We start from the raw sequence: 23,321 nt of genomic DNA, 5'->3' as shown, positions 1-23,321 counted from the left end.
GGGTTAAAAAATCGTCTGGCTAAGAAATCGATTTCCCCTATATCGATTGTAATGATCTCGTACATCTTGAATGTTTCACAATAACGTTCAGTTCAATTTTTGGTTGAGCTACGAGGAACTCGAGTCACAGACCCATATCAGAACGTTTCTTGAGTGAATGATTACAATAGATCTCTTTCTATTTCAATGTAACTAACAATGTTTCAAAGCCAAAATGGATTTGCTCTGCTCCTTCAACAGGTGCAAACACTGATATCTTACATGGCATCAATGCCGCTCTCGACCTTCTTTGGTCGCGAAAATTACTAAAGCTCGATTCCTCTATGATATTTTAATTATTAGACTGTGTAAACTGAAAGTTCTGAAGGAATGGAATGAGAAAGAAAAGAATCTAGCTTTTGGAGTGTTAACCCCCAATGGGTTAGCTCCCCGGCCGCAGTCATCTCCGGAACTTTAGTGTTGAATGACCTGTCTCGCCTAAATGCTTGTGTAGCTTGTTCCTGGTTAGCATAGAGCGACATGGAATTAGCGTAATCAAGTATAGAAGCACAGAAAAGAGCCTAACAGATTTTGAGCAGTGCATTGCATTACCTTGACTCGAATTCCTCTCCACAGGTCTCGCATAGGTTTTCCGAATTCTTAGCTGATGACTGCATCGAATTCACGTACCGGATTAGTTGACAGCAAATTAATTCAGAAGAGCGTGGGAAATTGAAGCTACAAGAAAACTGGTGGTACTTTGATTCTTGATCGCTCTAACTACAGCGAGCAAAAATCACAATTAAGGCACAAGAACATGTATATTCCCGGGTTTGGAAGCCGCGGTTCAAATATTTACAAACTCAGCAAGTGGAATTGATTCTAAAAGGTCTCATTTTTCGGGGGGGAAAAATGAAGCTTTCATCAGCTCATAGTAAAGAACATCTTGACAGTAAATATGCTTATTTTATCACCAGAATGGAAGCAGCAGCATATCAAGTCCCAACTAGAATTCCAGCAAACAAGCAAAGACAAGATCAAGGGTCTAAGGCACAATGCGGAGTAACCGACTAAGTATGTAAAACTTTAAACAAATGTACGAACTCATTCACTTACCTTGCCTTTCTTCCCTTTTGGTAAGTTCTTCGACCTCATATTTGTATCTTTCTTCGCATTCCCTTTTTCTTTCTTATGCTTTTCAACAAATTCATCATCGTCCGCACTTCTCACTTCAGTCTTCGCAACAGAAGCCTCCTTGTTCGAGTTGACAAATCCATTCCTTCCATCTTCATCTCTATTGCCACCCACAGCCTCTCCATTGTTCTTCTTGCCCCTCTCCTTCTTGCCCCCGCGGTTTCTTCTGGTGCTTTTCCGATTATCATACTCCATAAACTCCGAATCTCCCCCACCACTCTTAAGCTCATCCTGCATCGAAGCTGCCGCTTTCCTTCTATTCTTACGTCCAGACAGCATCGCCTCGAGAATGCTAATTTCATCACCATCATCCTTCTCCCCGTCACCACCAGAAGGCCCAACATCTTCCTTACCCTTTTCTTTTGCACTAACTTCATCTGCACCATGATCCTCTCCATGACCACCGACATCCTCTTTAAACTTCTCTTCCTCACCCGATCCACTCTCACTCTCAATATCCAGTTCGTCCCTCACCCTCCTCATTATCTCTTCGACCTCATCTTCCTCAAGAGACTCCACTCCATTGCCGATCTCCCCATCCTCCACTCTTACGCTCTCATCTATCTCTTCATCAAGTGCCTCATCCTCCTCAATGAAGCTCTCCCTCAATGCTGCAACCTTCTCCTTATGCTTCTTCGACTTCTCATGATTCTCCCACTGCTTCTTGCTCTTAAACTTCTTCCCACACGCCACACAGTAAAGCTCCTCTTTCTTAGCCTCATTGTCTCCATCCCCGAAAACCTCGTCCTCGTATTCCAATTCCTCCTCCTCCTCCTCCTCCTCCTCCTCCTCAACTGTCGCCCATTCGGGCTCCTTGTGAGCTGCAGCTCTCGCCCGCTCGAGCTTCTCCTGCTCCATCTTCTTCTTCCTCTCTTCCTTCTTCTTCTCGTTCTCCATATTCCGCTTCACCGCCATGTCGATGACCCTTTTGTCTCGCTTCTTCACGAACTCCGCCAACCCCCTCACCATCTCATTGTACTCTCTCCTGGCCTTCTTCCTCAGCTTCTTGTTCTCCTCCTCCATCAACCGCCTCAACCTCCTGCTCTCACCCGCTGCGGAGTCATACATGTCCACCCACCCAAAGTCCATCACCGTACAAAACCCTAGCCAGTAATTATAGAACGCCGTCACCTGAGCATACGGACTGTCGAGATTGCCCATCATCGGCGCTTCCCGGACCGAGTTGATCCCCACCCCCATCTTCCTGGCGTAATTGAGCTCGGCGGCGTATACCTTGCCGAAGAGGTCAGAGTAGACCTTATAGAAGCCCTTGCCGGTGTCGCAGTAGCCGGAGAAGGTGGTGTTGGAGAAGTAGGAAGAGAGGTCGATGATAGGAGAGCCGGAAACAGAGCTCTTGGCGTCGGCGAAGAGGATCTGGGAGCGGTGGGAGTCGTACCAGGCGCGCTCCTTGGGGTCGGAGAGGACCTCGTAGGCGTGGACGAGCTCCTGGAACTGGGCGGTGGCATCCTCCTGGGAAATCCCGGACTGGACGAGCTTGTCCGGGTGGCGCTGGAGGGCGAGCTTCTTGTAGGCGGACCGGATCTCGTCCGCCGTGCATTCGCGGTGGACGCCCAGCACCTCGTAGAAGTCCCGCTTCTCCGGCACCGCCATCGACATCTGTCCGGTTAGGCTGCGCCTGCCGTTCTCTTCCTCTCTTATATTAACGTAGACCCGTTCAAGGTTCCTGCCCTTTAGATTTAGAGTTGTGTTTAGTTTTAATTTTAAATAATTTGTAATGATTGAATCGTTCAATTATGATAAAAAATATGAAAAAATAATGAGTAATTAAGAGAAAATAATGATTAAGTAATGATTATATCGTTGAATTGTGAAAAAATAATAAATAGTTGAGAGAATTTAATATTAAAAATTGAATTGAATGGTTATAAAATTTTAAAAATAAAAAAGTAATGATTGTGATATTGAATTGAAGATAAATTGAGTTGAATTGAGTTAAAAATTTTCAAAAAATAAACACATCCAATTTTACAATCTGATTTTAACTCTAAACTCACTCTTTTTTATAATTTTTTTAATCATTTAATTTAATTTTTAATAATAAATTATTTCAACTATTCATTACTTTTTTCATAATTCAACAATACAATCATTATCTTTTTTTTACTTTTTTACATTTTTTTTCATAATTCGACTTCACAATTATTACAAACAAATTAAAATCAAAACTCAACTCAACTCAACTCTAAAATTAAACGCACAATTCATTACCGTGTCCAAACGGGACTTCACTTGAGGACCCGCTAGCACAAACTAGATATGGTTAACGGCTGTGATTTCATCCCAAACCATTGGACAGCTGATAAGCCATTCCTCCGCATTTTGCAAATTTGTCCCCGTCCCGGCTAAGAGAGTTCAGGCGTCAAGCCACCACCATCGGATCGCCCTCTACTACAGACGGGACCCCGTCGAATGGAGTTGGTCCCCCGAACCATCCCGGGCCGAGACAATAGAATTTCAATTTTCTTTTTGTCAGCTGTCCAACGATTTCCCATAGAGTGCGTGACTTCAATTTTCCGATAACATGTTCGAATGGCATAAAAGGCGCTCCTGAGGCTGAAATGCAACAGCAACATGCACAAGAAGCTTGTTCCCTATTACAAGTCTCAACCGCGTACAGCATAGACCCGTCACTATATTTGGCAGAAACCGAGACATTCGTTTATTGCAGCTACTGACATTAATCCTCTGAATCGAGAAAACAATCGATTTCTCAGTTGAGAAGAATCATCGACGACTCTAACCTATGCTCCTGCTCATTCTTCATTAATTCGTTCGCTGTAAATTGAGCTCAGATATGATACACCGCCTCGTGATAAAGAAGAGAAAAAATTGAAGCAGTTTTTCGAGCTTCATCTCTATGCCACCTCCCTAATTGACCCTTTCCTGTCAATCGGTAAATTTGGAACTTTTTCTGCGTCTTTCCTATCCAATGATCCTTCATTGAAGTGGTCTCGGAGAAATTCGACCGCCATGAAAGTGAGAGCAGAGGCTGGTATGTACCACGTGATCCTTGGAATGCTTCCCCTAAATAGTCCCTTGGGACCTTCTATAAGCCATATCCTATGTATGGCATCCAACCAACCATTGTACCTAACAACACAATTTTACACACATATTTAAGTGCAATAAGAGAATATCAACGTAACAGTCTTAAGTAACCAAAACTCGCGCTAAATCTATTTTCAGAAGCTTTACAACATGAAGGCAGAATTTTCAAATTTTAAATGGACAATATACCTTGAATTGGCCATATTGACCACACCTCCATCAATATTAATCACGAGTGATAAGCACGGGATAGGAGTACACCATTAAATGTGTAGGTGGGTATCAAGGCACGAATCTCTAGATAATAATTGTCGTAGTTACCTTACTGTGGGTCCTTGTACCTGCAATCTTGTTTTGACCACATCGAGTGGGGTGGTTAGATATGCGCTGCAACCTGATTCAGGAAAAAGTTACTTGCAAGTTGCATCGATGAAACAAGACAAAACCACGCAGAATAATGTCACAGAGTCAAGTTTACAGAACTTACCACCAGCTAATCCACCTAATAAGAGTCCCTCAAACAAACTACTGATGCTGTAATTAGAATTGGGTGCCCACTTCTGCTTTCCATAACTGGTTATGTCCTTAAGAGCTTCATAAAACATGACCTGCAAAGGCCACCAAAGGCAACAATTTAAGTAAATGCATGAGGGCTCATGAGCCAATGGAGGACCAGCTAGGTGTATAATCTTATCGATACCTTAATGGAAGAAGATTATTCTTCGCTCAAGATTATAAAATAAATCAACCTCTCAGTCACTAAAACTGAATGTATCCTTACTCTTTGAGTTAGAAGGCAATAATCACACTTATACTATGGAAAAAGCAACTGCACAAAGTCAAGTATGAGAAATGGAAGGTGTGTTGTAGTACCATCAAACCAGCAAAAGGCACATCCCTAGCAAGTGTGGACAGGTATCTACCAAAGCAATCAAAGGGAAATTATCAGTCATTTTGAAGATCAAGGAGAAATGATAACACAATAATCAGTTCAACTTAGGACAGCGAGAGAGCAACATAAGCAGATTTATCAAGATAAGAGTGACCGTCATTTCCTTCTAACATCAAGGATGAATTGTTGTTATGGTCATCTTTCCAGAACAGTAAAATAGTCACACGAAACATGAATCGTGAGAATGGGAAAATATGAGTCTGTTAACATTCCCTCTACATATAACTTCTCTCTAATTTATTTATTTTTTCTCGAGATAACTCCGACAATGGTTGCAACCTAACCCCCAGAAAAACTGAACATAGCGAATTGCAGCACATACCCAGCAAATAATCCTCGTAATCCCTGTTCCATCCAGATTGAACGCCCAGCATGAAACATTCCAGTATAATACCCATACATTTGCCCACCAGGTTTTACTGGTGCATTATCTTTTAAGGCAAGAGGACTCCAAGAAGCTGCCGTACCTTGAACCTGCATTCGCTGCTTCATCACTTCACATGGAACATATACAAAAGAACCAAGGGTATCTCCTGGAATGGATAGAAAACAAGTAGAAAAAGATATTCTGAGTCCTAAAATGGATTCCGGTGGGAGTAAGAGAACAAGTACTCAGATTTTTATCAACAGTCAACAGGTTGAAAGTGTATAGTCAGCTTATATTCTTTAGCAGAATAAGAGTGTAATCAACTCAGAGAAGCATATCGCACAGAATAGAAAATTTCTGGTTTTGCAGATTAGTTATATGTGGACAGGACATTAGAGTTTATTCCACAACTAAACCAGATTAAGTCTATTCAGCAAATTTACATCCAGTACAAGTGTATGATGAAATTATGCTGAAAAGGAACATTAACCAAATCATTATCATTGGTGTCGTCCAAGGTGCAAAAGCTTTTCAAGAATGAAATAGCCCCCAAATATATATATATATATATATATATATATAAACACATAATCAGAAGACCTCCCAAAAAGATAAACATGAGAGTAACTTTAGCTTCCAAACGCTCATGATGCAGGTGTTCCCAGAACATTTTGGTGAACACTTATGCTCTTAAAAGAGTTCCTAAAATCGTGCCACCATATAATAATCATAGTAACAAAATTCTGACTTCAAAAATTACTCACCCATTGCTCCAGCAATAAAATGAGACCAATGCCCTCCAAGATCAGGATGCGATTCATCAATCCAGTTCTTGGTTGATTCTATGAAGCCAAAATACGTCGCTCCAGTTGCCAGAGATCCAGTGATCCCAGGAGTCACGCCTCTATAAAACCCTACCAAAGCAATAATATTAGAGAAAACTGCATCGTGGCGAACTTATCAACACGTAAAACATGAACGGAACGTAATGTCAAAAGAAGGAAAGTTTTATACCTCTTAATCCATCTGCGCTCCAGACAGTGCGGACCATCTGAAAAATCGTCTTCTCCTTCTGAAATAATAATCACAGATAAGGAAATGTAAGCATCAAGTTAATTAACATTATCAAGTGAAAATTGTTGTTCATACATCGAGGCATAGAATGTATGATGTTATTATCCAAACAATAATAGCTCATAATACCTGACTTCCAGTAAGAATCGCTTGACTTTGAATTCTCGTCTTTATAGTGTCGATCGGGTGCATCATTCCTTCTCCAAAGGCCCCAGCCATGGCGCCCCACAAGAACTCCCTCCACACTGCACCAAGACCAGGAGGCCACAGTTCATTCATCTGATTCATATGACAATACAACAATTAACGTCATCAACGGTGATTCCATTGTCTTCCCAAGTTCCAATTTCACGCATCTGTGGTAACTGTAAGCTACGTATTTAGCTCCAAGAGTTCATTTTCCATGGCTAGCTAGCTCGGGAGCTATCAGATTCTATGAGGTGACTGAGAATGGAAGCTCGTGTAATTATGGATCCATCTTTGTTCGTGCTTTCGAGAAATTGCTCACCGAAGAACTGAAATTGAGCGGAACCAACGCCATTGGAAGCTGCAGCATGCATTTCGGGGGAGGTCGAGCTCTGGACCGCCATTGAAGATCCGCAGCCCACTGAGCTTGGAGCTTCGGTTAGGGTTTAGTTAGGTTTAAAGAGGCGCGATTTTTTAATTTCTTAGTTCAGAAAGAGGAGGGGCGTGGGGGGAGGGAACGGCGGACCATGAAACGACATGTCAACCAATCGTATTAGGCTTTCAGCTAACCTAATGAAATCGGAGTCCCAGCGTCCATTATAATGTCGACTGAGCAATCGTTAGCTTTAAACACATGAATCTATCATTTCACTCTAAGGTTGACAGTATCGACTAGATCAAGACATTGTAGTCCTCTTCTGTAATCGATAATTGAACAGTTCTACTCGTGTGTTAATCAAGAAGTCGCTCGATCCATCGTATTAGTCAAAGACTTGCAATTTATATCACAGTCCAAAACCGTACTCTAGCATACCAAACAAGCATAATTTGGGCAATTGTTCCTGCACCGCGACTGCTTCCGTACATCGCATGACCTGCCGAGTAATTGATCGAGTGTTCTAATGACAAAAACAAGCAACAGCTGCAGCAGCTTCTAGTTTCGGATCGCAGTTCACAGACACTCCAATAGAACACGACATCGATCCTTTCTGAAAATTCTGTACCGCTCCAACATATCCAGCATATCTGTTCCTATCTTTCGCCTAACTGTTTTCAGGAATGATGACCAAATTGTTGTATCTGTACACCTCATCCTCGTGTGACCGACTCTTTACGTCTTAAACCAACTGTACAATCATCGGCTTTCTTCTGCACTAGGGGGCCTAAGGGTGCCGCTAGCTCTGACCGTTCATCATACTCTTAGCTAAGTCAGGAGGTGGGCTATCGAGAAGGGCTATGATTCCTACGTCGTGATCCTCAAAATGGTTCGCCACCACAACAGCAGGGTGGTTCATCTCTCGACTTACATGGCTCTGCGAGATCTCCCAGTCACCCAAGAGGAGCTTTCTGCAGGAACTGATGAGATCCAAATCATCAGGGCCGACAACATCTCCTTCAGTATTAACTCTATTGAGGCATTTCAGGGCCAGCTCAGAGTCAGTCTCCACCTGGACTTTCCTATAGCCTCGCTCAGACACAAGGTTCAGCCCCCAGAGCAGTGCCCACAGGTTCGCGGTCAGCTGCTTGCACTCGCCCAGGTTGGAAACATAGCCGATGATCCATTTTCCTGATCGCCCATGGACCGATCCACCTCCTCCGGCAGGGCCCGGATCTCCCCTAAAGACTGCACCAGTGTTCAGTTTGACCCAACCATCGCAGGGAGGAACCCACCGTGTGAGCACAGCCTCGATCACGGGATTCTTCTGTGACTCTTCGAGAGAGTTTGGTTCATCACCTCTGCGACCAGCAGCTTCATTACCACCCTTTTTAGCAATAAGACCATTGTTTGGATTTTCAACACCAGGACCACTTGGGCAGATTTCTTCAGATGAATCCCGAATCCGAGGAGCTGGACGATTTTTAAAGCTGCGATATACTCCCCACAGGAAGAGACCAGTTTTCGACCCTGCAGTCAGGGCTCTATAATAAGTACAATGCCAAAGCTTCTGATTTCGGTGAGGATAGTTATAGATCGATTTCAAACGAGTCCAATACTTAGATGCATAGTTCAAAGAGAGCATACACTGAGTGTCCACGGGAAGATGCTTTGATGTGAATATCAGCAACTCGACATCATCCCAAACAGAGCCTCTAATCACATAATCCTGATTATTCATCAAGTCGCAGAGGTAACCATAATCCTCAGAAGAGCTGTAAATGAAGAAAACTCGGTCAAAAGCTGTTCGAGGAAAAGAAACCACTAAGTATGTTGGGTTAAAGACGAGACGAACCCATCCGGGTAAAAGAGCAAAGCAGCATTATGGAAATCAGGAATTCTTCTAAAGATCTTTGAGTCTCGTAGCTCGCACTTAGGAATCAGCTCAACGGGAAAAACTTCAGGAATAAACCCCGAGTACTCATAAGCCGTACGATGTACTCGAACTGGGAAATAAGCTTTAAATGTTCCAGAACGCTTGGCAGGGATAACACTGGCCGAGAATTCAAACTGTCCCCTGAAGAAAAACATTTGCTACATTAGCAGTTCAGATAAGCGTGTACACGTATATTTTGTATGCCTACAGAGTCACCGAAAGGAATAAACACGAAAAAAATTGCAGCATTAGCAATCACCCAAATGACATATTACACAAACCACAGCAATGGCACTTCGAGAGGATCAGTTTACTCACGTCCAAGGGACAACCTCAGATTGGTTTCTGAGACATTCCAATATCGCGTCATCAGGCTCAGGAGCAGCATCAGCGCTAGCTGAACAAAAATATATCATGATAGATGCAATACATTAATAAGTTGCCAACCAAGCTAGAGCGAGAAATTTGAGCCAATCAAGTAATGTTTCTCTATTCTTAGAAATCCACCGGATCAAAATCTCCCTGTAGCATCATCTTGAAATTTCAACTACAGTTCTCAATAAATTCATTTCCTCACCTGGCTTGGAAAATGACAAGCAATGTCTTGAGGAAGAAAATGCCGATTTATGCAGAAGCCCTGATGGAATAGGTCTAGTCGATACCCTCCTATAGACTTCTCTTTTATCAATGAGCTAGAAGGTCTGGTTTCCACAGAGGGTGGATCGGCTTCCGTTAGCACTTCCTTGTTCACCTCCCTCGTAGCCTGCTGGGCCGGAACTGTCTCATCTGAAACAGATAAAAGTTCGGAGAAACTAAGTATATGCAGTAAAAATTCCTGAACTGACAAAGGCCCAAAAAAAGAAAGAAGAATAATTTAAAAGATAGACGTTGACACAAACAATTTTTTCTAAGCAAAGTAGAACAAGTGACCCTTGAGAATATGCACCACCTATTCTATCTTTGAGCACTTTGGGTCCCTGTTGATGGCTCTTTAATCCACTTCCATCTCTTGAAGCTTTTCCGACCGCCGGTATTCGTTCTCTGATCACTTTCACAGGAGACCTGTGCCTGAAATATTCAGACTTTCTGGAAGTTCTTCTCGGTGACAGAAATGATGGAGGTGGTTTATCCTGACGAGGTCTAGAGCTAAAGGTGCTCGGGTTGGAAGGCCCTTCTCTCTCTCTCTCCACCCTCATCACTTCCGTCAGCGGAAGAAACTTGACTTTCCCAGTATGCACGGTCTTTCGATTAGCTTGCCTTGGAAGAGCATCTCGAGCCTTGCTGGAACCCACCACTCGCGTCCCGTAGTGCTGGTTCATTGTAGAGATGTCTGATGGGCCACTTGACTTGGTCTTTCCTTTTGAATCATGTCTTGGTAGATCAACTTTATTTTTGGCTTGGCATGGTTCACAAAGCCAAACTTTCCAATCCTTCGAAAATGGAACATGCATGCAATATCTGGATATTTGAAAAAGAAACGAACTATGAGGCTGGAAGGATGCATAGCATGTATCATACTGAAAATGAGATGTGAAGCTTAACATATTCATATTTTTGCACAGTCCGTGAATCGGACATGTCTAAAGTTAGAATTCAAATTAAATGAACAAAAAAAAAAATCTGCAGAAGTTGTACAACAATGGCGCATGTACAAGAAAGGGAAGATTAAGCTTTTAATTAACTTAATGCCTCAGCAGATTTACTCACTATCAAAGCAAAACCAACATGCAAGATGGAAGAAAAATATCAGAAATTACTGGTGCTCCTGAGCTCTACATTGAGAGCATGTTACAATCCATTCTCGAAGACCTATATCACCACAGATTTCACAAGGCTTTCCTTCCTCTTGTTCCTGTCAAAAATAAAACAAATGGATTAGAGTTAAACAAAACAAATAGATTCTATCGATAAGCCAGGGAGGATATTGGCTTTACTCAAAGGCTTGTGTCCAACTGTTGAGATACTTCACTCCAAAGAAACTAAAAAGTAACACACAGATTACACACACAACCAAATGGAGTCAAGTCCATCCACAACTCGAACAACATTAAAAGGTTCTTTCTTTTATATATATAAAGATATCCATGGAAAAAGAAGCTAATTGCATTTTTTTAAACTCTAAACTCACCGAGCTAGAAGAGATTGGATATCAACTGTAAAAGTAAGCTTCCCATCTTAAATTGAACAGCTTAACTGCTACTAAGACAGAATTACTTCAACTCAAACATTGCAGCAATGGGCAAAGCATGTCCACCTCAGTGGCAGTCACACGACGAAAAAGAACTGATGACTTTGGTTGTTTGATTCTGTGAAACCTAAACTCCCAAACTTCTAAAGCTGTAAATCCATCGAGGAAATCCTTGCTATATACTATACAAACTGCTCCTGAGATCTTCTCTATCCAGATTCAACACATTCTAGAGATATCAATGCCCAAAATGATTGCCAAACAGATGCGAATTAGCATGTCCTGGATATGTCATGCCCTTCACAGTCTTATAACATTCAAACAAAGAAAACCACTTTGAGTTCTCATAACTGGAAGATATATCGCACAGAATTCTTGTGAGTGAGCAGCAAACTTCGCTAGGTAAATGTCTCAATTTGTAACTTTGCTGCTTTCCCATACAAATGGTAAGCAGTTAAGTCTAGGCCTAATACAAGAAACAACATCAATGAACAGGCAACTATGGAAAGTCGGATTTAATCATTAGATTCAGGCAACACAATGAATTTCATTCAAACTCAAAAAACACTCTTCAGAGGGTGAATTCCAAAAGTCATCTCGGTCCAATAAGTTTACAAATTTAAGCAGAGTGTATTATTGTACAAGCTCTTCCCCTTAACAATGACCAAGGAATGAGACCAAGCAGGACAGACGAACCTCATCAAACGACTTATTTATCAAAATAATGATGATCTCTCAAGGAGTGCAAGCTCCCTCACCTACCGGATCATCAAATTTAGCCAAAAGTACAAAGATATTGGTGCAGGCATTAGATCAGAAACTACACAAAAACCAGTAGAAGAAACTATGTCTCAGTTTCAATGTAGAACTAAACCTACGTATATCATATTTCATGGCTTACACAGAAACATCTCTTGTTTTATTTATGTATCGAGAAGATAAATATCAGCTAATTAACAGAACTTTGGAGCTTTTCCTTAAGAGTGAGGGACCAGTAATCATCACTACGGATTTATTGTCCATGAAGTGAAAACTTTTCCAACTAAAGAAAATTCTGGGCTTACATAACGTGAAGAGAACTTCCAACTGCAACCAAATAAATCATACATATAGCTAATTTTCAGTCGAAAAATTTAATGAAGTTCGCGAAACCAAGCGTGTTGCCATCGGACTCCGCCCAAAATGGTAGGAAAATAATTTATTTAAATAAAAATCCAATTTAAGTCCAACTTAAGGATTCTTCAATTATCTTCTGATGCTGATGAACCCCAACTGAAATTCCCATAGGGGAAATGGGTCTGTTTTGGAAGTTTCAATTAGAGCTATGTGTTCAAGACCATCAAAAATCCTAAATGATGGATAATCCTAAATGAGAATTCCCTTTGCTTACAAGAATGTTGAAAAGGACAAGATCAACAACATCTAAAAGGATGTTCAAAGCATCAACAAAGACCATAATGACCCAACAAAACTTAACTTAAGCTGCTAATTGCCGAGCACTTAAGAAGCTTCAAAGATCAGCAATAAACCGAAAAGGGCACATGTTGAGCTGCAAAAAAAAAAAAGGACAAAGTGCGCACCATTTATTCAGCCGTTTCATGGCATGGCATTGCTAGACCCATACAGTGACATTGAAGAATGCGTTAAAGCAGAGGACACGGTCTGTCGGTCTCCCGTTCCAGCATAAAATATTCAAACAGTACAAGGAAGCCGACATTTTGGGGGCCACCGGGACGACACAGTGAAGAGGTGGTAAAATAAAATAATGAAAGCAACGGTTGGGGCAGGAAGCAGACAAAAACCATTGACGAGAAGGTGAGAAAGGAAAGGACCAAAGAGGAAAGAGAAAAATTACCCGGCTCCTCTTCATCTTTTTAGGGTTTTCGAGAGCTGTGAAAATCGTCGGTGGTGGACGAGGAGGAGAGAGTGACTGAACGTATTCACTGACCCGACTCATCGGAGCAATCGGCGAAGGGGAAGAGACGAAAAATGAAGGCGGAAGAAAAGAAAATCGGTCAGATGAAGACAAAGGGACGACACGGAGGAATTTCATTAGCGGGAAAAGAAAAAGTAGAAATAACTTTTTTTTCGTTTTTTTTTTACGTGTATGGGAGGGATTCTTTTTTATTTTTGTCTGAATTTTTCGAATTGGGTTAGTACCCAAAAAAACGAATACGTATTTCGACACTGATAAGAGGGAGATAGATTTGCACCGTGCACGCGATACCGAATCATCGTGTCTCCCCGCGATATATCTTATGTCGGTAAACTGAAAATGCCTCGCTCATTATTCATGGAAGCTTGGGAGGACCGTTCGGCCGAGGACTGCACCATCCAAGATAGTCCATTTCACTTAAAAAGACGTGTTAGGACTGCAAAAAAAAAAATGTTAGGTCAGTAGGGCAACATTTCTTAATGCTAAGATTAATGAGACTAACTGGAGAAGCATGACGAAAGAGTTAATAACCAAAAAGGAGAGTGAAGAAAAATGTGATGATGCATATTCATGTATCGAGCCATCGAAGTAATTCGCTGAAGGTTGGCTCGCGAATGAAGAAACTTGCCCGGTGGCTGGAGTCGTTGATCGATGTCAGCAGCTTTACTTTCATGGCGCAGACTAACCAACTGACTGCGAGGGCAAAGGAGGAGAAGGAAGATGGCCTCGAATGGGCCTGCACAAATTTAATCTGCAGCCATTTTAAACTCAGAGCAAGTTAACGCTACTTCGCGTTAGAAGAAGGATTTAGCTCATATGCAGATGACTATCGGGGCACAGTCGACGACCAAGTTCATCGCCTGCGACAAATCTTTATTGCTATCAACAAACTCCAAATACGCAAGGAGTGTGCCTAAAACCGATTGCCCAGAAGATCCTTCCCACTTTAGAACTGCATTTAGAAAGGAAGGCCGAGGGAGATACATCTGGATAACATGGACTATGCCGCCCGTGTTAAGGACGTGCACATTCTCGACATTGGTAATAACTCGGAAGAAATATCAAAATATAACCATGGCGTATATAATATATTGAATTCGGTACGATATTATTTTTCTAGAAAGAACTCGTCCATCGTCCTATTGACACGTGAAGTGTGGTACCAAAAGCCTAGTCATATAGAGAATCCTTCACAGTGTCTTTTGTCCCGTTGGCATATGATTGGGATTGGAACATGCACCCCGATCAGATTTCATGTGGGCCTATCCTAACCCTTTCCTCACCTCTCATTCTCCCGATCGAACATCTACCTGCGATCCGAGAAAACGTCACATGCTATCGGGTATTATATTCGAAAGATTAATGTTTCTCTAGATCCATCGGTTTCTCTTCGTCGGGAATTGATCATTCTTAAACGAAAATGGGCTGGCTGTCGTGGGAGTTGGATACTTGTGAAGACATTACTGTCATTGTTGGGACATTTGATACATAGGACCGAGGAATGGAATTATAGATGCGGGAAGACGAAGACGAAAGAACAGACAAGATTCATTCACATGTCAGATTTGCTTAATTCGAAAGATCCCATAACGTTAACACTACGGTTAAAAAGTAAAAACTGTCGAAGGTTTAAACCGTATTCATAACTGCACCGACGGCACCAGATTCCCGACCGTAAAAGAGCAATTTTTTTTTTTCCTTCCCGAGAATGTGGAAGCGCAACCGTGAAACTCGGGCCTCTGAAATGCCTCTAGCCTATAACAAAGAAGAAAAACCGAAAGGGGAAAAAACATGAGATCCATGTATGTTTAGTCCATTTGGTTCAAGATGACAACTTCAAACGCCCATCTTCTCGATCGATTGTAAAACAGAAGCCGATGCAAATAATAATTTTAGGAAGTTTTCGCAGTTTCGATGTTTTCAGAAAAGTGGAAAGATATATTGTTTTTCCATGGAAAAAAAACAATTACCCGAGAGCAACATGCCCACCAAGAAGTGAATATCCCCTAGAAAGGAATCCGAAGACCCTCTTAATAATATAACTTCATTTCCTTTGTTTTTTTTAAGAAAATAACTTTTACAAAAAGTAAAGTTAAAAAGATAATAAATCTAAAACAGAACGGGATTAAATCTCGACTAATAGATTGAAGATAGTGATCTAATCGAAATAATAATAAATTTCAGAAGAGTGGAAACCATAACTGAACAGAAGAGAACGGCAAAGAAAACTCACATGCATAGCATTACCCAAACACATATGCACAAAAATTTGTAGTCTCAGCACAGCCCATCTCTAATATAGTAACCTCTCTCTCTCTCCCTCTCTCGCTAAAGGGTTCATCAGAAGCTACTAGTTTAATTTAGTCATATGCATATGCTAAGATTCTCAGTACAACAGGTGCTGCTGCATTAGGGCTACGACCGACGAGAAAACAAGGAAGGAGACGGCGAGGAAGCAGTTGTCCCCGAGCAGGCGGAGTCCCCCATGGCTCATGTCGGTGTTCATGCCGGTGGGGCTGACCCCAGTACCACCAGCTCCTAGGATTCCTGTGGGGGTTGCGCCGTAGGGAGTAGTGCCTGTGGTAGTGGTGGTGGTGGAGGGAGTGCCCGAGGTGGTTGGAGTCGTCGTGATCGGTGTGGTGGTGCCCGGGGGAGCCGTGGTGGTGGTGCCCGGGGGAGCCATGGTAGTGGTGCCCGGGGGAGTTGTGGTACCGGTGGCAGGAGTCGTCGGGGTACCGGTGCCGGTGCTGCACAGAACATAAAATCAGAGAGATCGACTCGTAACTCGTTAGTGACCATACACAAAATGCTAACGACAGATTAATTGTCAACATGTGGAATCCAAATTATAATAGGAAAGAATCGTACAGTGTACGATATAATAATTAACGTCACATACTTTAGCCCGTGTTATGCATCAGTCCATTGCATGACATTGTAACGACTCTTTAACAACCTTAAACTATCACGTCTCCAACTGTCACATGCCTAATCTCAAGACTCATCGCTCTTCCAATTGTTCTAATTATGTTGCCAAACCGAGCTAATATATCATAGATGACGAACCATGCTCCTATAGAGGTATGTCGCGAGCCGATGCTCGAGATCGAAAAATTAGGATAATCGAAGCTCAGGTGCACATGATATAAGAGATAACTCTGTAATATTATTCTCTCAGGATAATTGTTATTTTCTCGTAATTTTCAGGAAAATTTTCGTGAAAAATGTCAAAAATCGAGAGGGCGGGGCCCACAAAATACACCATCTCGTGCATGGAGCCCGCAAAGTAGAGCCCTCCCAAAAGAGAAGCAATCAATCAGAAAAGCAGTAAGGAGTTAAAAAGTAAAAATAAAAATAAAAATAAAAATGGGGGGTTAAAAAATCGGGGCATGAGATAGTATGCGGGCACGGCTTTCTATGAACGAAAGGCACGCAAATGGTCAAAAAGTCCGGCCCACTGCCCCCCGATTCTCCAAACAAATTGGCTCGCCGAAAGCCCCACCCTAAAGGAACACCAATAATTGAAATTAAGGGGAAAAAAGACAGAGAGAGAGACTGAGTCGATTTTTTCCACTTTTTTTCTGATATAATAATTTTGCAATACATAACCATACAAATTTAGAAATTACGAAAAATCATGATTCGTATTTACCAAATCAAAACTCCGTACATTCGAGGAAAAAAAAAATTAAAACTGTGTAAATCGCTATATGCGGCAATAATATTTGATTATATAGCTGTGATCGTAACATTAGGGCCCGACAGAGTTCAATCGTTATCAGATGTGATCAACCTCTAATGTTGCCAAAAGAAGAGAACACCTTGACCATTTAAATACTCAAATTTGATAATCTGGATCAAGGAAGATAAATAATATATGCACTTATTTGTAACAATAATATCTTTAACTTAATTTTACTATTTTACCTAAAAATCCCCGTAATAAAAAGATCGTGAAATAGGAAAAAGTTAATTGAGTAGGGGCAAAGCGTGAGCTATGAGTCAAAAAATCATGATGCATCAAATGACAAGAAGGGCTGATTCAGATCGGCATCAAAAGAAAAAGGGTATGAAATGAAAAGGGAAAAAGGTAAGAAAGAAAGTTAAAGTCCTCACATCACCATGATTTGGGCCATCTCAAAGGGAAACAATCGATGCGGACTATGGAATTCTTTCGAGAAAGATAAAATTAAAGATACCCATTTGAATTAAAGGTCGAAAGAGAGATACCCTCACTAAGTATCCTATAAAGGAAGAAGAGTGATTCCTAAAATCAAAAGTAAAAATGTCTACAAACTACTCCACAGAAAAAGTGGGTGTAATGCAATGCACATTATTTAGTAGGAAGATTATCAATTGTTTTTTTTTAGGTAGATTAGGGGCAGAGCCCGAAATTATCAATTGTTTTAAGATATAGTAAATTTATGTATCAAATAATAAGTCGCTCTTGAATCATTGCATTTTTCATAAATAACGTGCCACTCAGTTATTTATTTAACTACTGACCTGCCGTCGACCATCAGAATCCCGACATTTGTTCTACTTGGATTGGAATGCAAAAAAGGAGGCACTTTTAGGAGCTCTAGTAGAAAAGTGAAGCCCTTAAAATATAGTTACTGAACAAGAATGAATGATTTTAATATAGTTATAATTTATTTTTAGCCGTTGAAAAAGGTCAGTATAAAAAAGGGAAAAAATACCCATATATTAAAATAATAGGAGTATGATTCACTGGAAAACAAAAAATAATAGGAGCGTTAAAGTACTGATAGCTTTTGATCGATTAATCATTCACTAAGCACTTAATGTGATATCAAATTTGGAAATTAGATAAGGACTCAAAAGCAATAAGTTGAAATTAATAGTTGACAGATGAAGGACGTCTGTATGCTACAGTACGATCATGTTTGGATTCATCTGGTAAAGATAAAAGTTAATGGGTACCAATCAGTAACCTGAAAAGGTGTCAGACCTGACGCTCCCACTGAGTGGAGGACTAAAAGTGGAAGAATAAAAAATTATGGGGTCTTTTCCTAAGAAAATAAAGGTGGAGGAGGAGAGGGACAATACCTGGAAGTAGCAGAAGAAGGGTAGGAACAGCCATTAGCACCTGCGCAAATAACCAAGAAGATAACATAACATCGATCCGTCATCCTTCATACATTGTGGTAGACTAAAGAAATTTATTGTGGACAACATTTTCTGTTGTCTTGTCTAGACGACGTCTACGATTCAATCTGCGGTCATCGTGAAGAGCAGTTCGAGTTTTTACTTTCTTATCATCTAATGTTATCGAGTGAAAATAGCGTGTTAAGTTCATCCATCCAGAGTGAAGTTTGACGATCGGAAAGCACTTCAATATTAGGGCCATAATTTAGTATATAAGCAGCATTTATAGAATCCGACGTAAAAATATCGTAGACGACGTTAATATCCATTGTCTAGACAAATGCGCTATACGTACCTCTACATATGATTTAATCTTTGGTGATTTCTTATTGAATAACAAGTGTGATTCGGCTTACACACGTTACATTTTCTCGAACTTCTCGAAAGCAGGAGAACTTACTGGGATCGGTCGTAGATACCGCAGCAGCTCCGCCGAAGTCGCAGGCGCCGGTGGTTTGGCCCTTTTTCTGGAAGTAGCTGTTGACGGCGTAGGAGCAGTGGGTCCTCACGGAGTCGGGCTGGTAGCAAACACCGTTCTGCCTGATCGGGTTGCAGTCGGCGCCGTTCCCGCACGCCCAGTCCAGCGCCTTCTGCAGGACCGTGTCGCTCAGCCCGAACTTGCACACACACCATGATGCCGCACCTGCAAAAACGCATCGTTAGATTTGCCGTGACAGGAAGAAACCAAGAAATCACATTTTTTTTTTCTTTTTCCTTTTTTTGTCTATTTAAAATTTTTTTCTGAGGGACCAACCACTCATCGGTTCGATTTCGAGTTGGTGAGATACTCCTAATGTCTTTTGGAAGGACGAAAAATTAACTAGAAAAATAGAAAGTAGAATAAGCACCCAAAGAAAAGAAAATAATAATAATTTTAAAAAAAAATCAACGGCTACAATATCGGTGTGGTTCAGAATGGACGGTTGTGATTGAAACCAACCAACATGTCTTGAATCGAAAAGGCAAAAACTTGCAGCCACTGCAAGTGTCGGAAAACCCATTAGAAGTACACGCAAGGATGGACGCTTTGAGATCTCACCCGGAAAAAAAAGAGAGAGAGAGAGAACCGTGTAGGGGTTTGAAAAATCACAGGTTCCGGAGATCTTTTGAAACAAAGAGCACGGTGAAGGAGATGAAAGGAAGGATCTTTTTTTTTTTTTCTAAGCTGAAGAAGGAAGAAGAGGAAAAGGAAGGGACGGTTGAAATCTGAGCTTTGTCAGCTTGAGAGAGACTCACTGGAGTGGCCGGAGATGGCCAAGATGAGCACCGCAACCGCCAAGAAAGCCATTGCTGAAGACCCAACAACAGAGGGCAGGCAGAAACAGAGACACAAAGAGCGACTGAGTCCAAGGAAATGGCAACGGCGTTTGTGTTTGTGTGTTGAGCTGAGAGAGAGAGAGAGAGAGAGAGAGAGAGGCGATAACGTTTCTGCTCTGAGCAAATACGCAGAGAGAGATGATAATAAATGGACAAAAGGTGGAAGTGAAAATGAAAACACAGAAGTGGTAAAGGTATTACTGTTTAATCCTTTAAATAAAATTTCATGTTCGAATATTATTAATTAGAAAATTCACAGTTAGCGAATTGATTCAATTCGGACTAAATTAATTAAAGTCTATTAAACTTATAAATTAATATCGCATGCAAAAAAAAAAGAAAAAGGGCGTTGCTTTGTTGGAGGTTTGGAGCGGCTGGCTTGCCACTATGCTAGTAGTAATACTACTAACTTTATAATACCACACCCCCTTAGAGAAGAAGGAGGAGTCCCCGGTGAGGAGAGAAATTGTACTCGATGCTCCCGATTCTCGTACTACCTGGTATAACTCCATTCCGGAAACAAAATACACGTGGAATGCACTATATCCGATCCGTTGTAGTCGATTTCCTCCCCAGATAAAGAATCGTCTTCAAATTGTAACGCTATCATATGCAAGGAGAAATCATTGTTGGAAAGATCTTGCTGGTTCTGTTCCCTCACCTTGGTGAGATGTGGCATACAAAACCGAATACATTCAAAGCGGTTGACTTCACGTTCATTCAAATGTTTGAACTGATAAATAATAGTAATCAATCTCTGATTTTTCTCAAGTAAACATTGTGCTTTCCACTTCATTGCTCGAATACAGGTGAGCTTCATGAGTACTTCAGAAGTGAATGGTATATAATTTACCTTGTAACGTATTAATTTATCGCCATTTCGGGGAAGTATTAATCGATCTAATACCGTTCTTAATTTTTTTTTTTTTAATCCGTTCGTTTCATTCTTCCTATTGCGATGCTGTGACCGTACTATCTTACCACTTTCTTTCTCCCTTTCACGCTTTTTTCAATTTCTTCGAGGAAAGTGACAAGAAAAAAGGGGGCCTACCAGAGCCAATTCATGTCCTGCGATTCGAAATGACAAATGCTGGAGTACATGACGTGCTGCGCTGTATCGGATTAAACGCATTGATTTTTTTTAAATTTTTTGTTTGAAGGATTAAATGGATTTTTAGTAGGTGGACTAGTTGGAAGAGGTATTAAATTAAGGGAGCTATGTAAAATTTAATCTGATAATTAAGAAAAAATTAAATTACAAGAAAGTTTATAATGACTTGAGTTAATAACAAAAAAAACAAATTTTTTTTTTATCTTTTAACAATTATAACACCAACTTTTTTCCTTAACCGCACAAACTTTCGATTTGATAACAATTCTAACATGACGTCAAATTTTTAATTAATTTGGATCGAATCGAATTGAGAGGGTGATAGCCAGGGTCGCGGCTCCACTCGGCGGAATCGGGATAATCTCCAATTTGAGTGTTCTCCCAATTACGGGAGGTGGGGGCCTTGATTTAGGCCACAGTCTCCTCCCCCCTCCCAGGTTGGGGTCTGACGCCTTCTGTGGTCTCGGTTCCGTCAAAATTAACGAAAAAATTGACGTCATGCTATAATTGTTATTAAATCGAAAGTTTGTTCATTTTTAGGTTAAGAAAAAAAATTTGTACTATAATTGTTAAAATGTGAAATGTTTGTTTTTTTTGTTATTAACCCTAATGACTTTTAACATTTTATTAGGAAGCTTGAGTGACATTTGATTATTATTTAGTTATTTTAATGATAGCATCATTTTCCCAATTCATAAATCTAACGAACTCCGATTAATTTAAGTTCAAATCTAGTAGGTTCATTAAGGGATAAAACTATTCTAATTGTGGCATTTCAAATTCATTGATAGTGCATGTCGTGCTGCGAGTCCAGGTTTTTCTCAATGGGCTGGCCTGTTAACTATTAAGGCTTGATGGGCTTCCATGATCTAATAGGTTTTCTAATGGGCTGCGAGACTGTTTTCTTACTATACCGTTTATTTTGGGCTTTCTGATTCAAAAGAAATTAAAACAGCACACAGATTCATTATTTTTACTTTTCGTTGGTTTTTTTTTTTGTCACGAGGGAGGTCTATAAGCGTAATAAAAGAATAAAAAATAAAGTAAAATAAATAGAGACGTAAGCCTCACCACTGAGGATTCAATTTAGGATCTCTTGATCTCAAATCAGTAATTTAAACCATTATGCTAAGACCTCATTCCTCTTTACTTGTCATTGGTTCTTACATGTAAATTCAAAGAAATTCATTTCCGATCAACCGCGAAAAATAGTTGTAAATATGTTCCCAAACTGATATAGATTTGCATCCAAGAGGAAAGACACTGCCATGACATCGCGGACATATTAGAAATGTGAAAATGCTTGGCAAAAGGTGCTACGAACTGCGAGGATCCTTAGCAACCTAGACTAGGGTGATGGTGGTCGGGCATGGGGCACAGCCTTTCCTCCCGAAGTTCACTTCTTTTAGGCCTCTGGTGACACTGACGATGAATTGGTCATTTAGCAATAGTTGTCAATCATGGTGGTGGCCATAAAATGGGTGGCGACGAAAGTGAGTACGATCTCAAGTAAATTCTCTTCCAAAATCTACCGAAAACTTCAGTAAATCATTTTAATCACGGCATGCCAAAGGACTAGAAAATAAATCATTCCCCATATATATATATATATATATATATATTATTGTAATGCATTTTTCCTAGATAAATCGGTTATCTGTAATCATCGTGGAATTTTCATAGATTACCCGTCCTGCCCATCCTCTACTTGAAACGATGAATTGGATTTGAATGTCCACCTTGATTTTCTATTATAGTGCATCAACATTTCTGTCATATAATAGTTTTGAAAAATAATTATATTTGTTTCGAAAATGATGTTATTAAAAATGTATAGCCCGTTTGGCTTTAGGATCAGTTTTTAATGGTTTGTTTGGTTTCATAGTTGGATTTTAAAATCATACTTTAACTTAATTCTACCAACGACAAAACAAAATAACTTATACAAAGTCAAATGGATGGGCCCCATTTATACCACTATTTTTCCACAACAAAAGAAAATAACTCATACAAAGTTAAATGGTGAGCCCCATTTATACCACTATTTTTCAAAATTAATTTTTTTTTTAAAATCATAGTTTGAAACCAAACGCAACATAAAATTTTAACTATAACTTTAACTCTACTCACTACACAACAAAAATCAACGACATAATTATTACTTTTTCTATTTTCTTTAATTTTTCCAATCACTCAATTCAATTTTTAATATTAAATTTTCCGAATTATTCATTACTTTTTCACACCTTTTATCATAATTCAACAATATAACTATTATAACTCAATTAAAATCAAAATTAAATTCTAAAACCAAACACACTAATAATAATTGGGCGAATGAGTTTGATTCAAGGAAGTTACTTGCTCCGCAAGCAACCCGGAATGAGCCGTCAGGGTAACTTGCCGCCCAAGCGACCCATGATTAGCCCACTCTTTCAACGTAATACATGAAGCCCGGCCCGCTTAC

The 23,321-nt window shown here is 40.4% G+C and overlaps 5 protein-coding genes across 6 annotated transcripts; all 5 read right to left on the bottom strand.

Moving 5' to 3' along the window:
* Positions 1 to 149: 149 nt before the first annotated feature.
* On the bottom strand, positions 150 to 2,835 carry LOC116213721 (DNAJ protein JJJ1 homolog). The gene is made up of 3 exons (XM_031548761.1): positions 1,096 to 2,835; positions 592 to 650; positions 150 to 500 (listed from the first exon to the last, which is right to left on the bottom strand). Exons 1-3 carry the CDS (start codon positions 2,788 to 2,790, stop codon positions 440 to 442), a joined length of 1,815 nt encoding a protein of 604 aa, XP_031404621.1. The 5' UTR covers positions 2,791 to 2,835; the 3' UTR covers positions 150 to 439.
* A 943-nt stretch (positions 2,836 to 3,778) lies between these two features.
* LOC116213723 (mitochondrial substrate carrier family protein E) lies at positions 3,779 to 7,415 on the bottom strand. Of its 2 annotated transcripts, none has more exons than XM_031548762.1 (9): positions 7,144 to 7,415; positions 6,765 to 6,914; positions 6,576 to 6,633; positions 6,326 to 6,475; positions 5,517 to 5,727; positions 5,116 to 5,161; positions 4,730 to 4,850; positions 4,564 to 4,636; positions 3,779 to 4,284 (listed from the first exon to the last, which is right to left on the bottom strand). In XM_031548762.1, the coding sequence occupies exons 1-9, from the start codon at positions 7,189 to 7,191 to the stop codon at positions 4,050 to 4,052; spliced, it is 1,092 nt and encodes a 363-aa protein (XP_031404622.1). In that variant the 5' UTR covers positions 7,192 to 7,415; the 3' UTR covers positions 3,779 to 4,049. The 2 variants fall into 2 exon arrangements, with proteins under 2 accessions (XP_031404622.1, XP_031404623.1); XM_031548763.1 differs by having other exon boundaries at positions 6,765 to 6,880.
* A 167-nt stretch (positions 7,416 to 7,582) lies between these two features.
* On the bottom strand, positions 7,583 to 10,452 carry LOC116213609. The gene is made up of 6 exons (XM_031548624.1): positions 10,080 to 10,452; positions 9,711 to 9,919; positions 9,466 to 9,530; positions 9,053 to 9,274; positions 8,845 to 8,972; positions 7,583 to 8,727 (listed from the first exon to the last, which is right to left on the bottom strand). Exons 1-6 carry the CDS (start codon positions 10,450 to 10,452, stop codon positions 7,997 to 7,999), a joined length of 1,728 nt encoding a protein of 575 aa, XP_031404484.1. The 3' UTR covers positions 7,583 to 7,996.
* Positions 10,449 to 13,528, bottom strand: LOC116213607. The gene is made up of 3 exons (XM_031548623.1): positions 13,177 to 13,528; positions 10,910 to 10,985; positions 10,449 to 10,591 (listed from the first exon to the last, which is right to left on the bottom strand). The coding sequence occupies exons 1-3, from the start codon at positions 13,372 to 13,374 to the stop codon at positions 10,449 to 10,451; spliced, it is 417 nt and encodes a 138-aa protein (XP_031404483.1). The 5' UTR covers positions 13,375 to 13,528.
* A 1,942-nt stretch (positions 13,529 to 15,470) lies between these two features.
* Positions 15,471 to 19,873, bottom strand: LOC116213719 (PLASMODESMATA CALLOSE-BINDING PROTEIN 2-like). The gene is made up of 4 exons (XM_031548757.1): positions 19,663 to 19,873; positions 18,827 to 19,069; positions 18,328 to 18,367; positions 15,471 to 16,004 (listed from the first exon to the last, which is right to left on the bottom strand). Exons 1-4 carry the CDS (start codon positions 19,712 to 19,714, stop codon positions 15,644 to 15,646), a joined length of 696 nt encoding a protein of 231 aa, XP_031404617.1. The 5' UTR covers positions 19,715 to 19,873; the 3' UTR covers positions 15,471 to 15,643.
* Positions 19,874 to 23,321: the final 3,448 nt, after the last annotated feature.

Source organism: Punica granatum, chromosome 7, assembly GCF_007655135.1.
Source record: "Punica granatum isolate Tunisia-2019 chromosome 7, ASM765513v2, whole genome shotgun sequence".
NCBI classification, from domain to species: Eukaryota; Viridiplantae; Streptophyta; class Magnoliopsida; order Myrtales; family Lythraceae; genus Punica; species Punica granatum.
Note: the sequence above shows the minus strand (reverse complement) of the source record. Positions and strands in the feature narration are given on the sequence as shown.

What these genes read in the sequence shown, in the direction of transcription:
- LOC116213719 (XM_031548757.1), bottom strand. Translation starts at nt 19,714, where the DNA reads ATGGCTTTCTTGGCGGTTGCGGTGCTCATCTTGGCCATCTCCGGCCAC. An exon ending in GGCCATCTCCGGCCACTCCA is followed by an intron (nt 19,070 to 19,662) that starts GTGAGTCTCTCT and finishes GCGTTTTTGCAG; the next exon opens with GTGCGGCATCATGGTGTGTG. An exon ending in GGTATCTACGACCGATCCCA is followed by an intron (nt 18,368 to 18,826) that starts GTAAGTTCTCCT and finishes TTATTTGCGCAG; the next exon opens with GTGCTAATGGCTGTTCCTAC.
- LOC116213723 (XM_031548762.1), bottom strand. Translation starts at nt 7,191, where the DNA reads ATGCTGCAGCTTCCAATGGCGTTGGTTCCGCTCAATTTCAGTTCTTCG. An exon ending in CGATTCTTACTGGAAGTCAG is followed by an intron (nt 6,634 to 6,764) that starts GTATTATGAGCT and finishes TTATTATTTCAG; the next exon opens with AAGGAGAAGACGATTTTTCA. An exon ending in GTACAAGGACCCACAGTAAG is followed by an intron (nt 4,285 to 4,563) that starts GTAACTACGACA and finishes TTGTGTTGTTAG; the next exon opens with GTACAATGGTTGGTTGGATG.
- LOC116213609 (XM_031548624.1), bottom strand. Translation starts at nt 10,452, where the DNA reads ATGAACCAGCACTACGGGACGCGAGTGGTGGGTTCCAGCAAGGCTCGA. An exon ending in TTGCTCTTTTACCCGGATGG is followed by an intron (nt 8,973 to 9,052) that starts GTTCGTCTCGTC and finishes CTTCATTTACAG; the next exon opens with CTCTTCTGAGGATTATGGTT. An exon ending in TCTTCCCGTGGACACTCAGT is followed by an intron (nt 8,728 to 8,844) that starts GTATGCTCTCTT and finishes CCCTGACTGCAG; the next exon opens with GGTCGAAAACTGGTCTCTTC.
- LOC116213607 (XM_031548623.1), bottom strand. Translation starts at nt 13,374, where the DNA reads ATGAAATTCCTCCGTGTCGTCCCTTTGTCTTCATCTGACCGATTTTCT. An exon ending in AAAAGATGAAGAGGAGCCGG is followed by an intron (nt 10,986 to 13,176) that starts GTAATTTTTCTC and finishes TATTTTTGACAG; the next exon opens with GAACAAGAGGAAGGAAAGCC. An exon ending in GATTGTAACATGCTCTCAAT is followed by an intron (nt 10,592 to 10,909) that starts GTAGAGCTCAGG and finishes TCAAATATCCAG; the next exon opens with ATATTGCATGCATGTTCCAT.
- LOC116213721 (XM_031548761.1), bottom strand. Translation starts at nt 2,790, where the DNA reads ATGTCGATGGCGGTGCCGGAGAAGCGGGACTTCTACGAGGTGCTGGGC. An exon ending in CAAAAGGGAAGAAAGGCAAG is followed by an intron (nt 651 to 1,095) that starts GTAAGTGAATGA and finishes AATTCGATGCAG; the next exon opens with TCATCAGCTAAGAATTCGGA. An exon ending in GGAGAGGAATTCGAGTCAAG is followed by an intron (nt 501 to 591) that starts GTAATGCAATGC and finishes TATGCTAACCAG; the next exon opens with GAACAAGCTACACAAGCATT.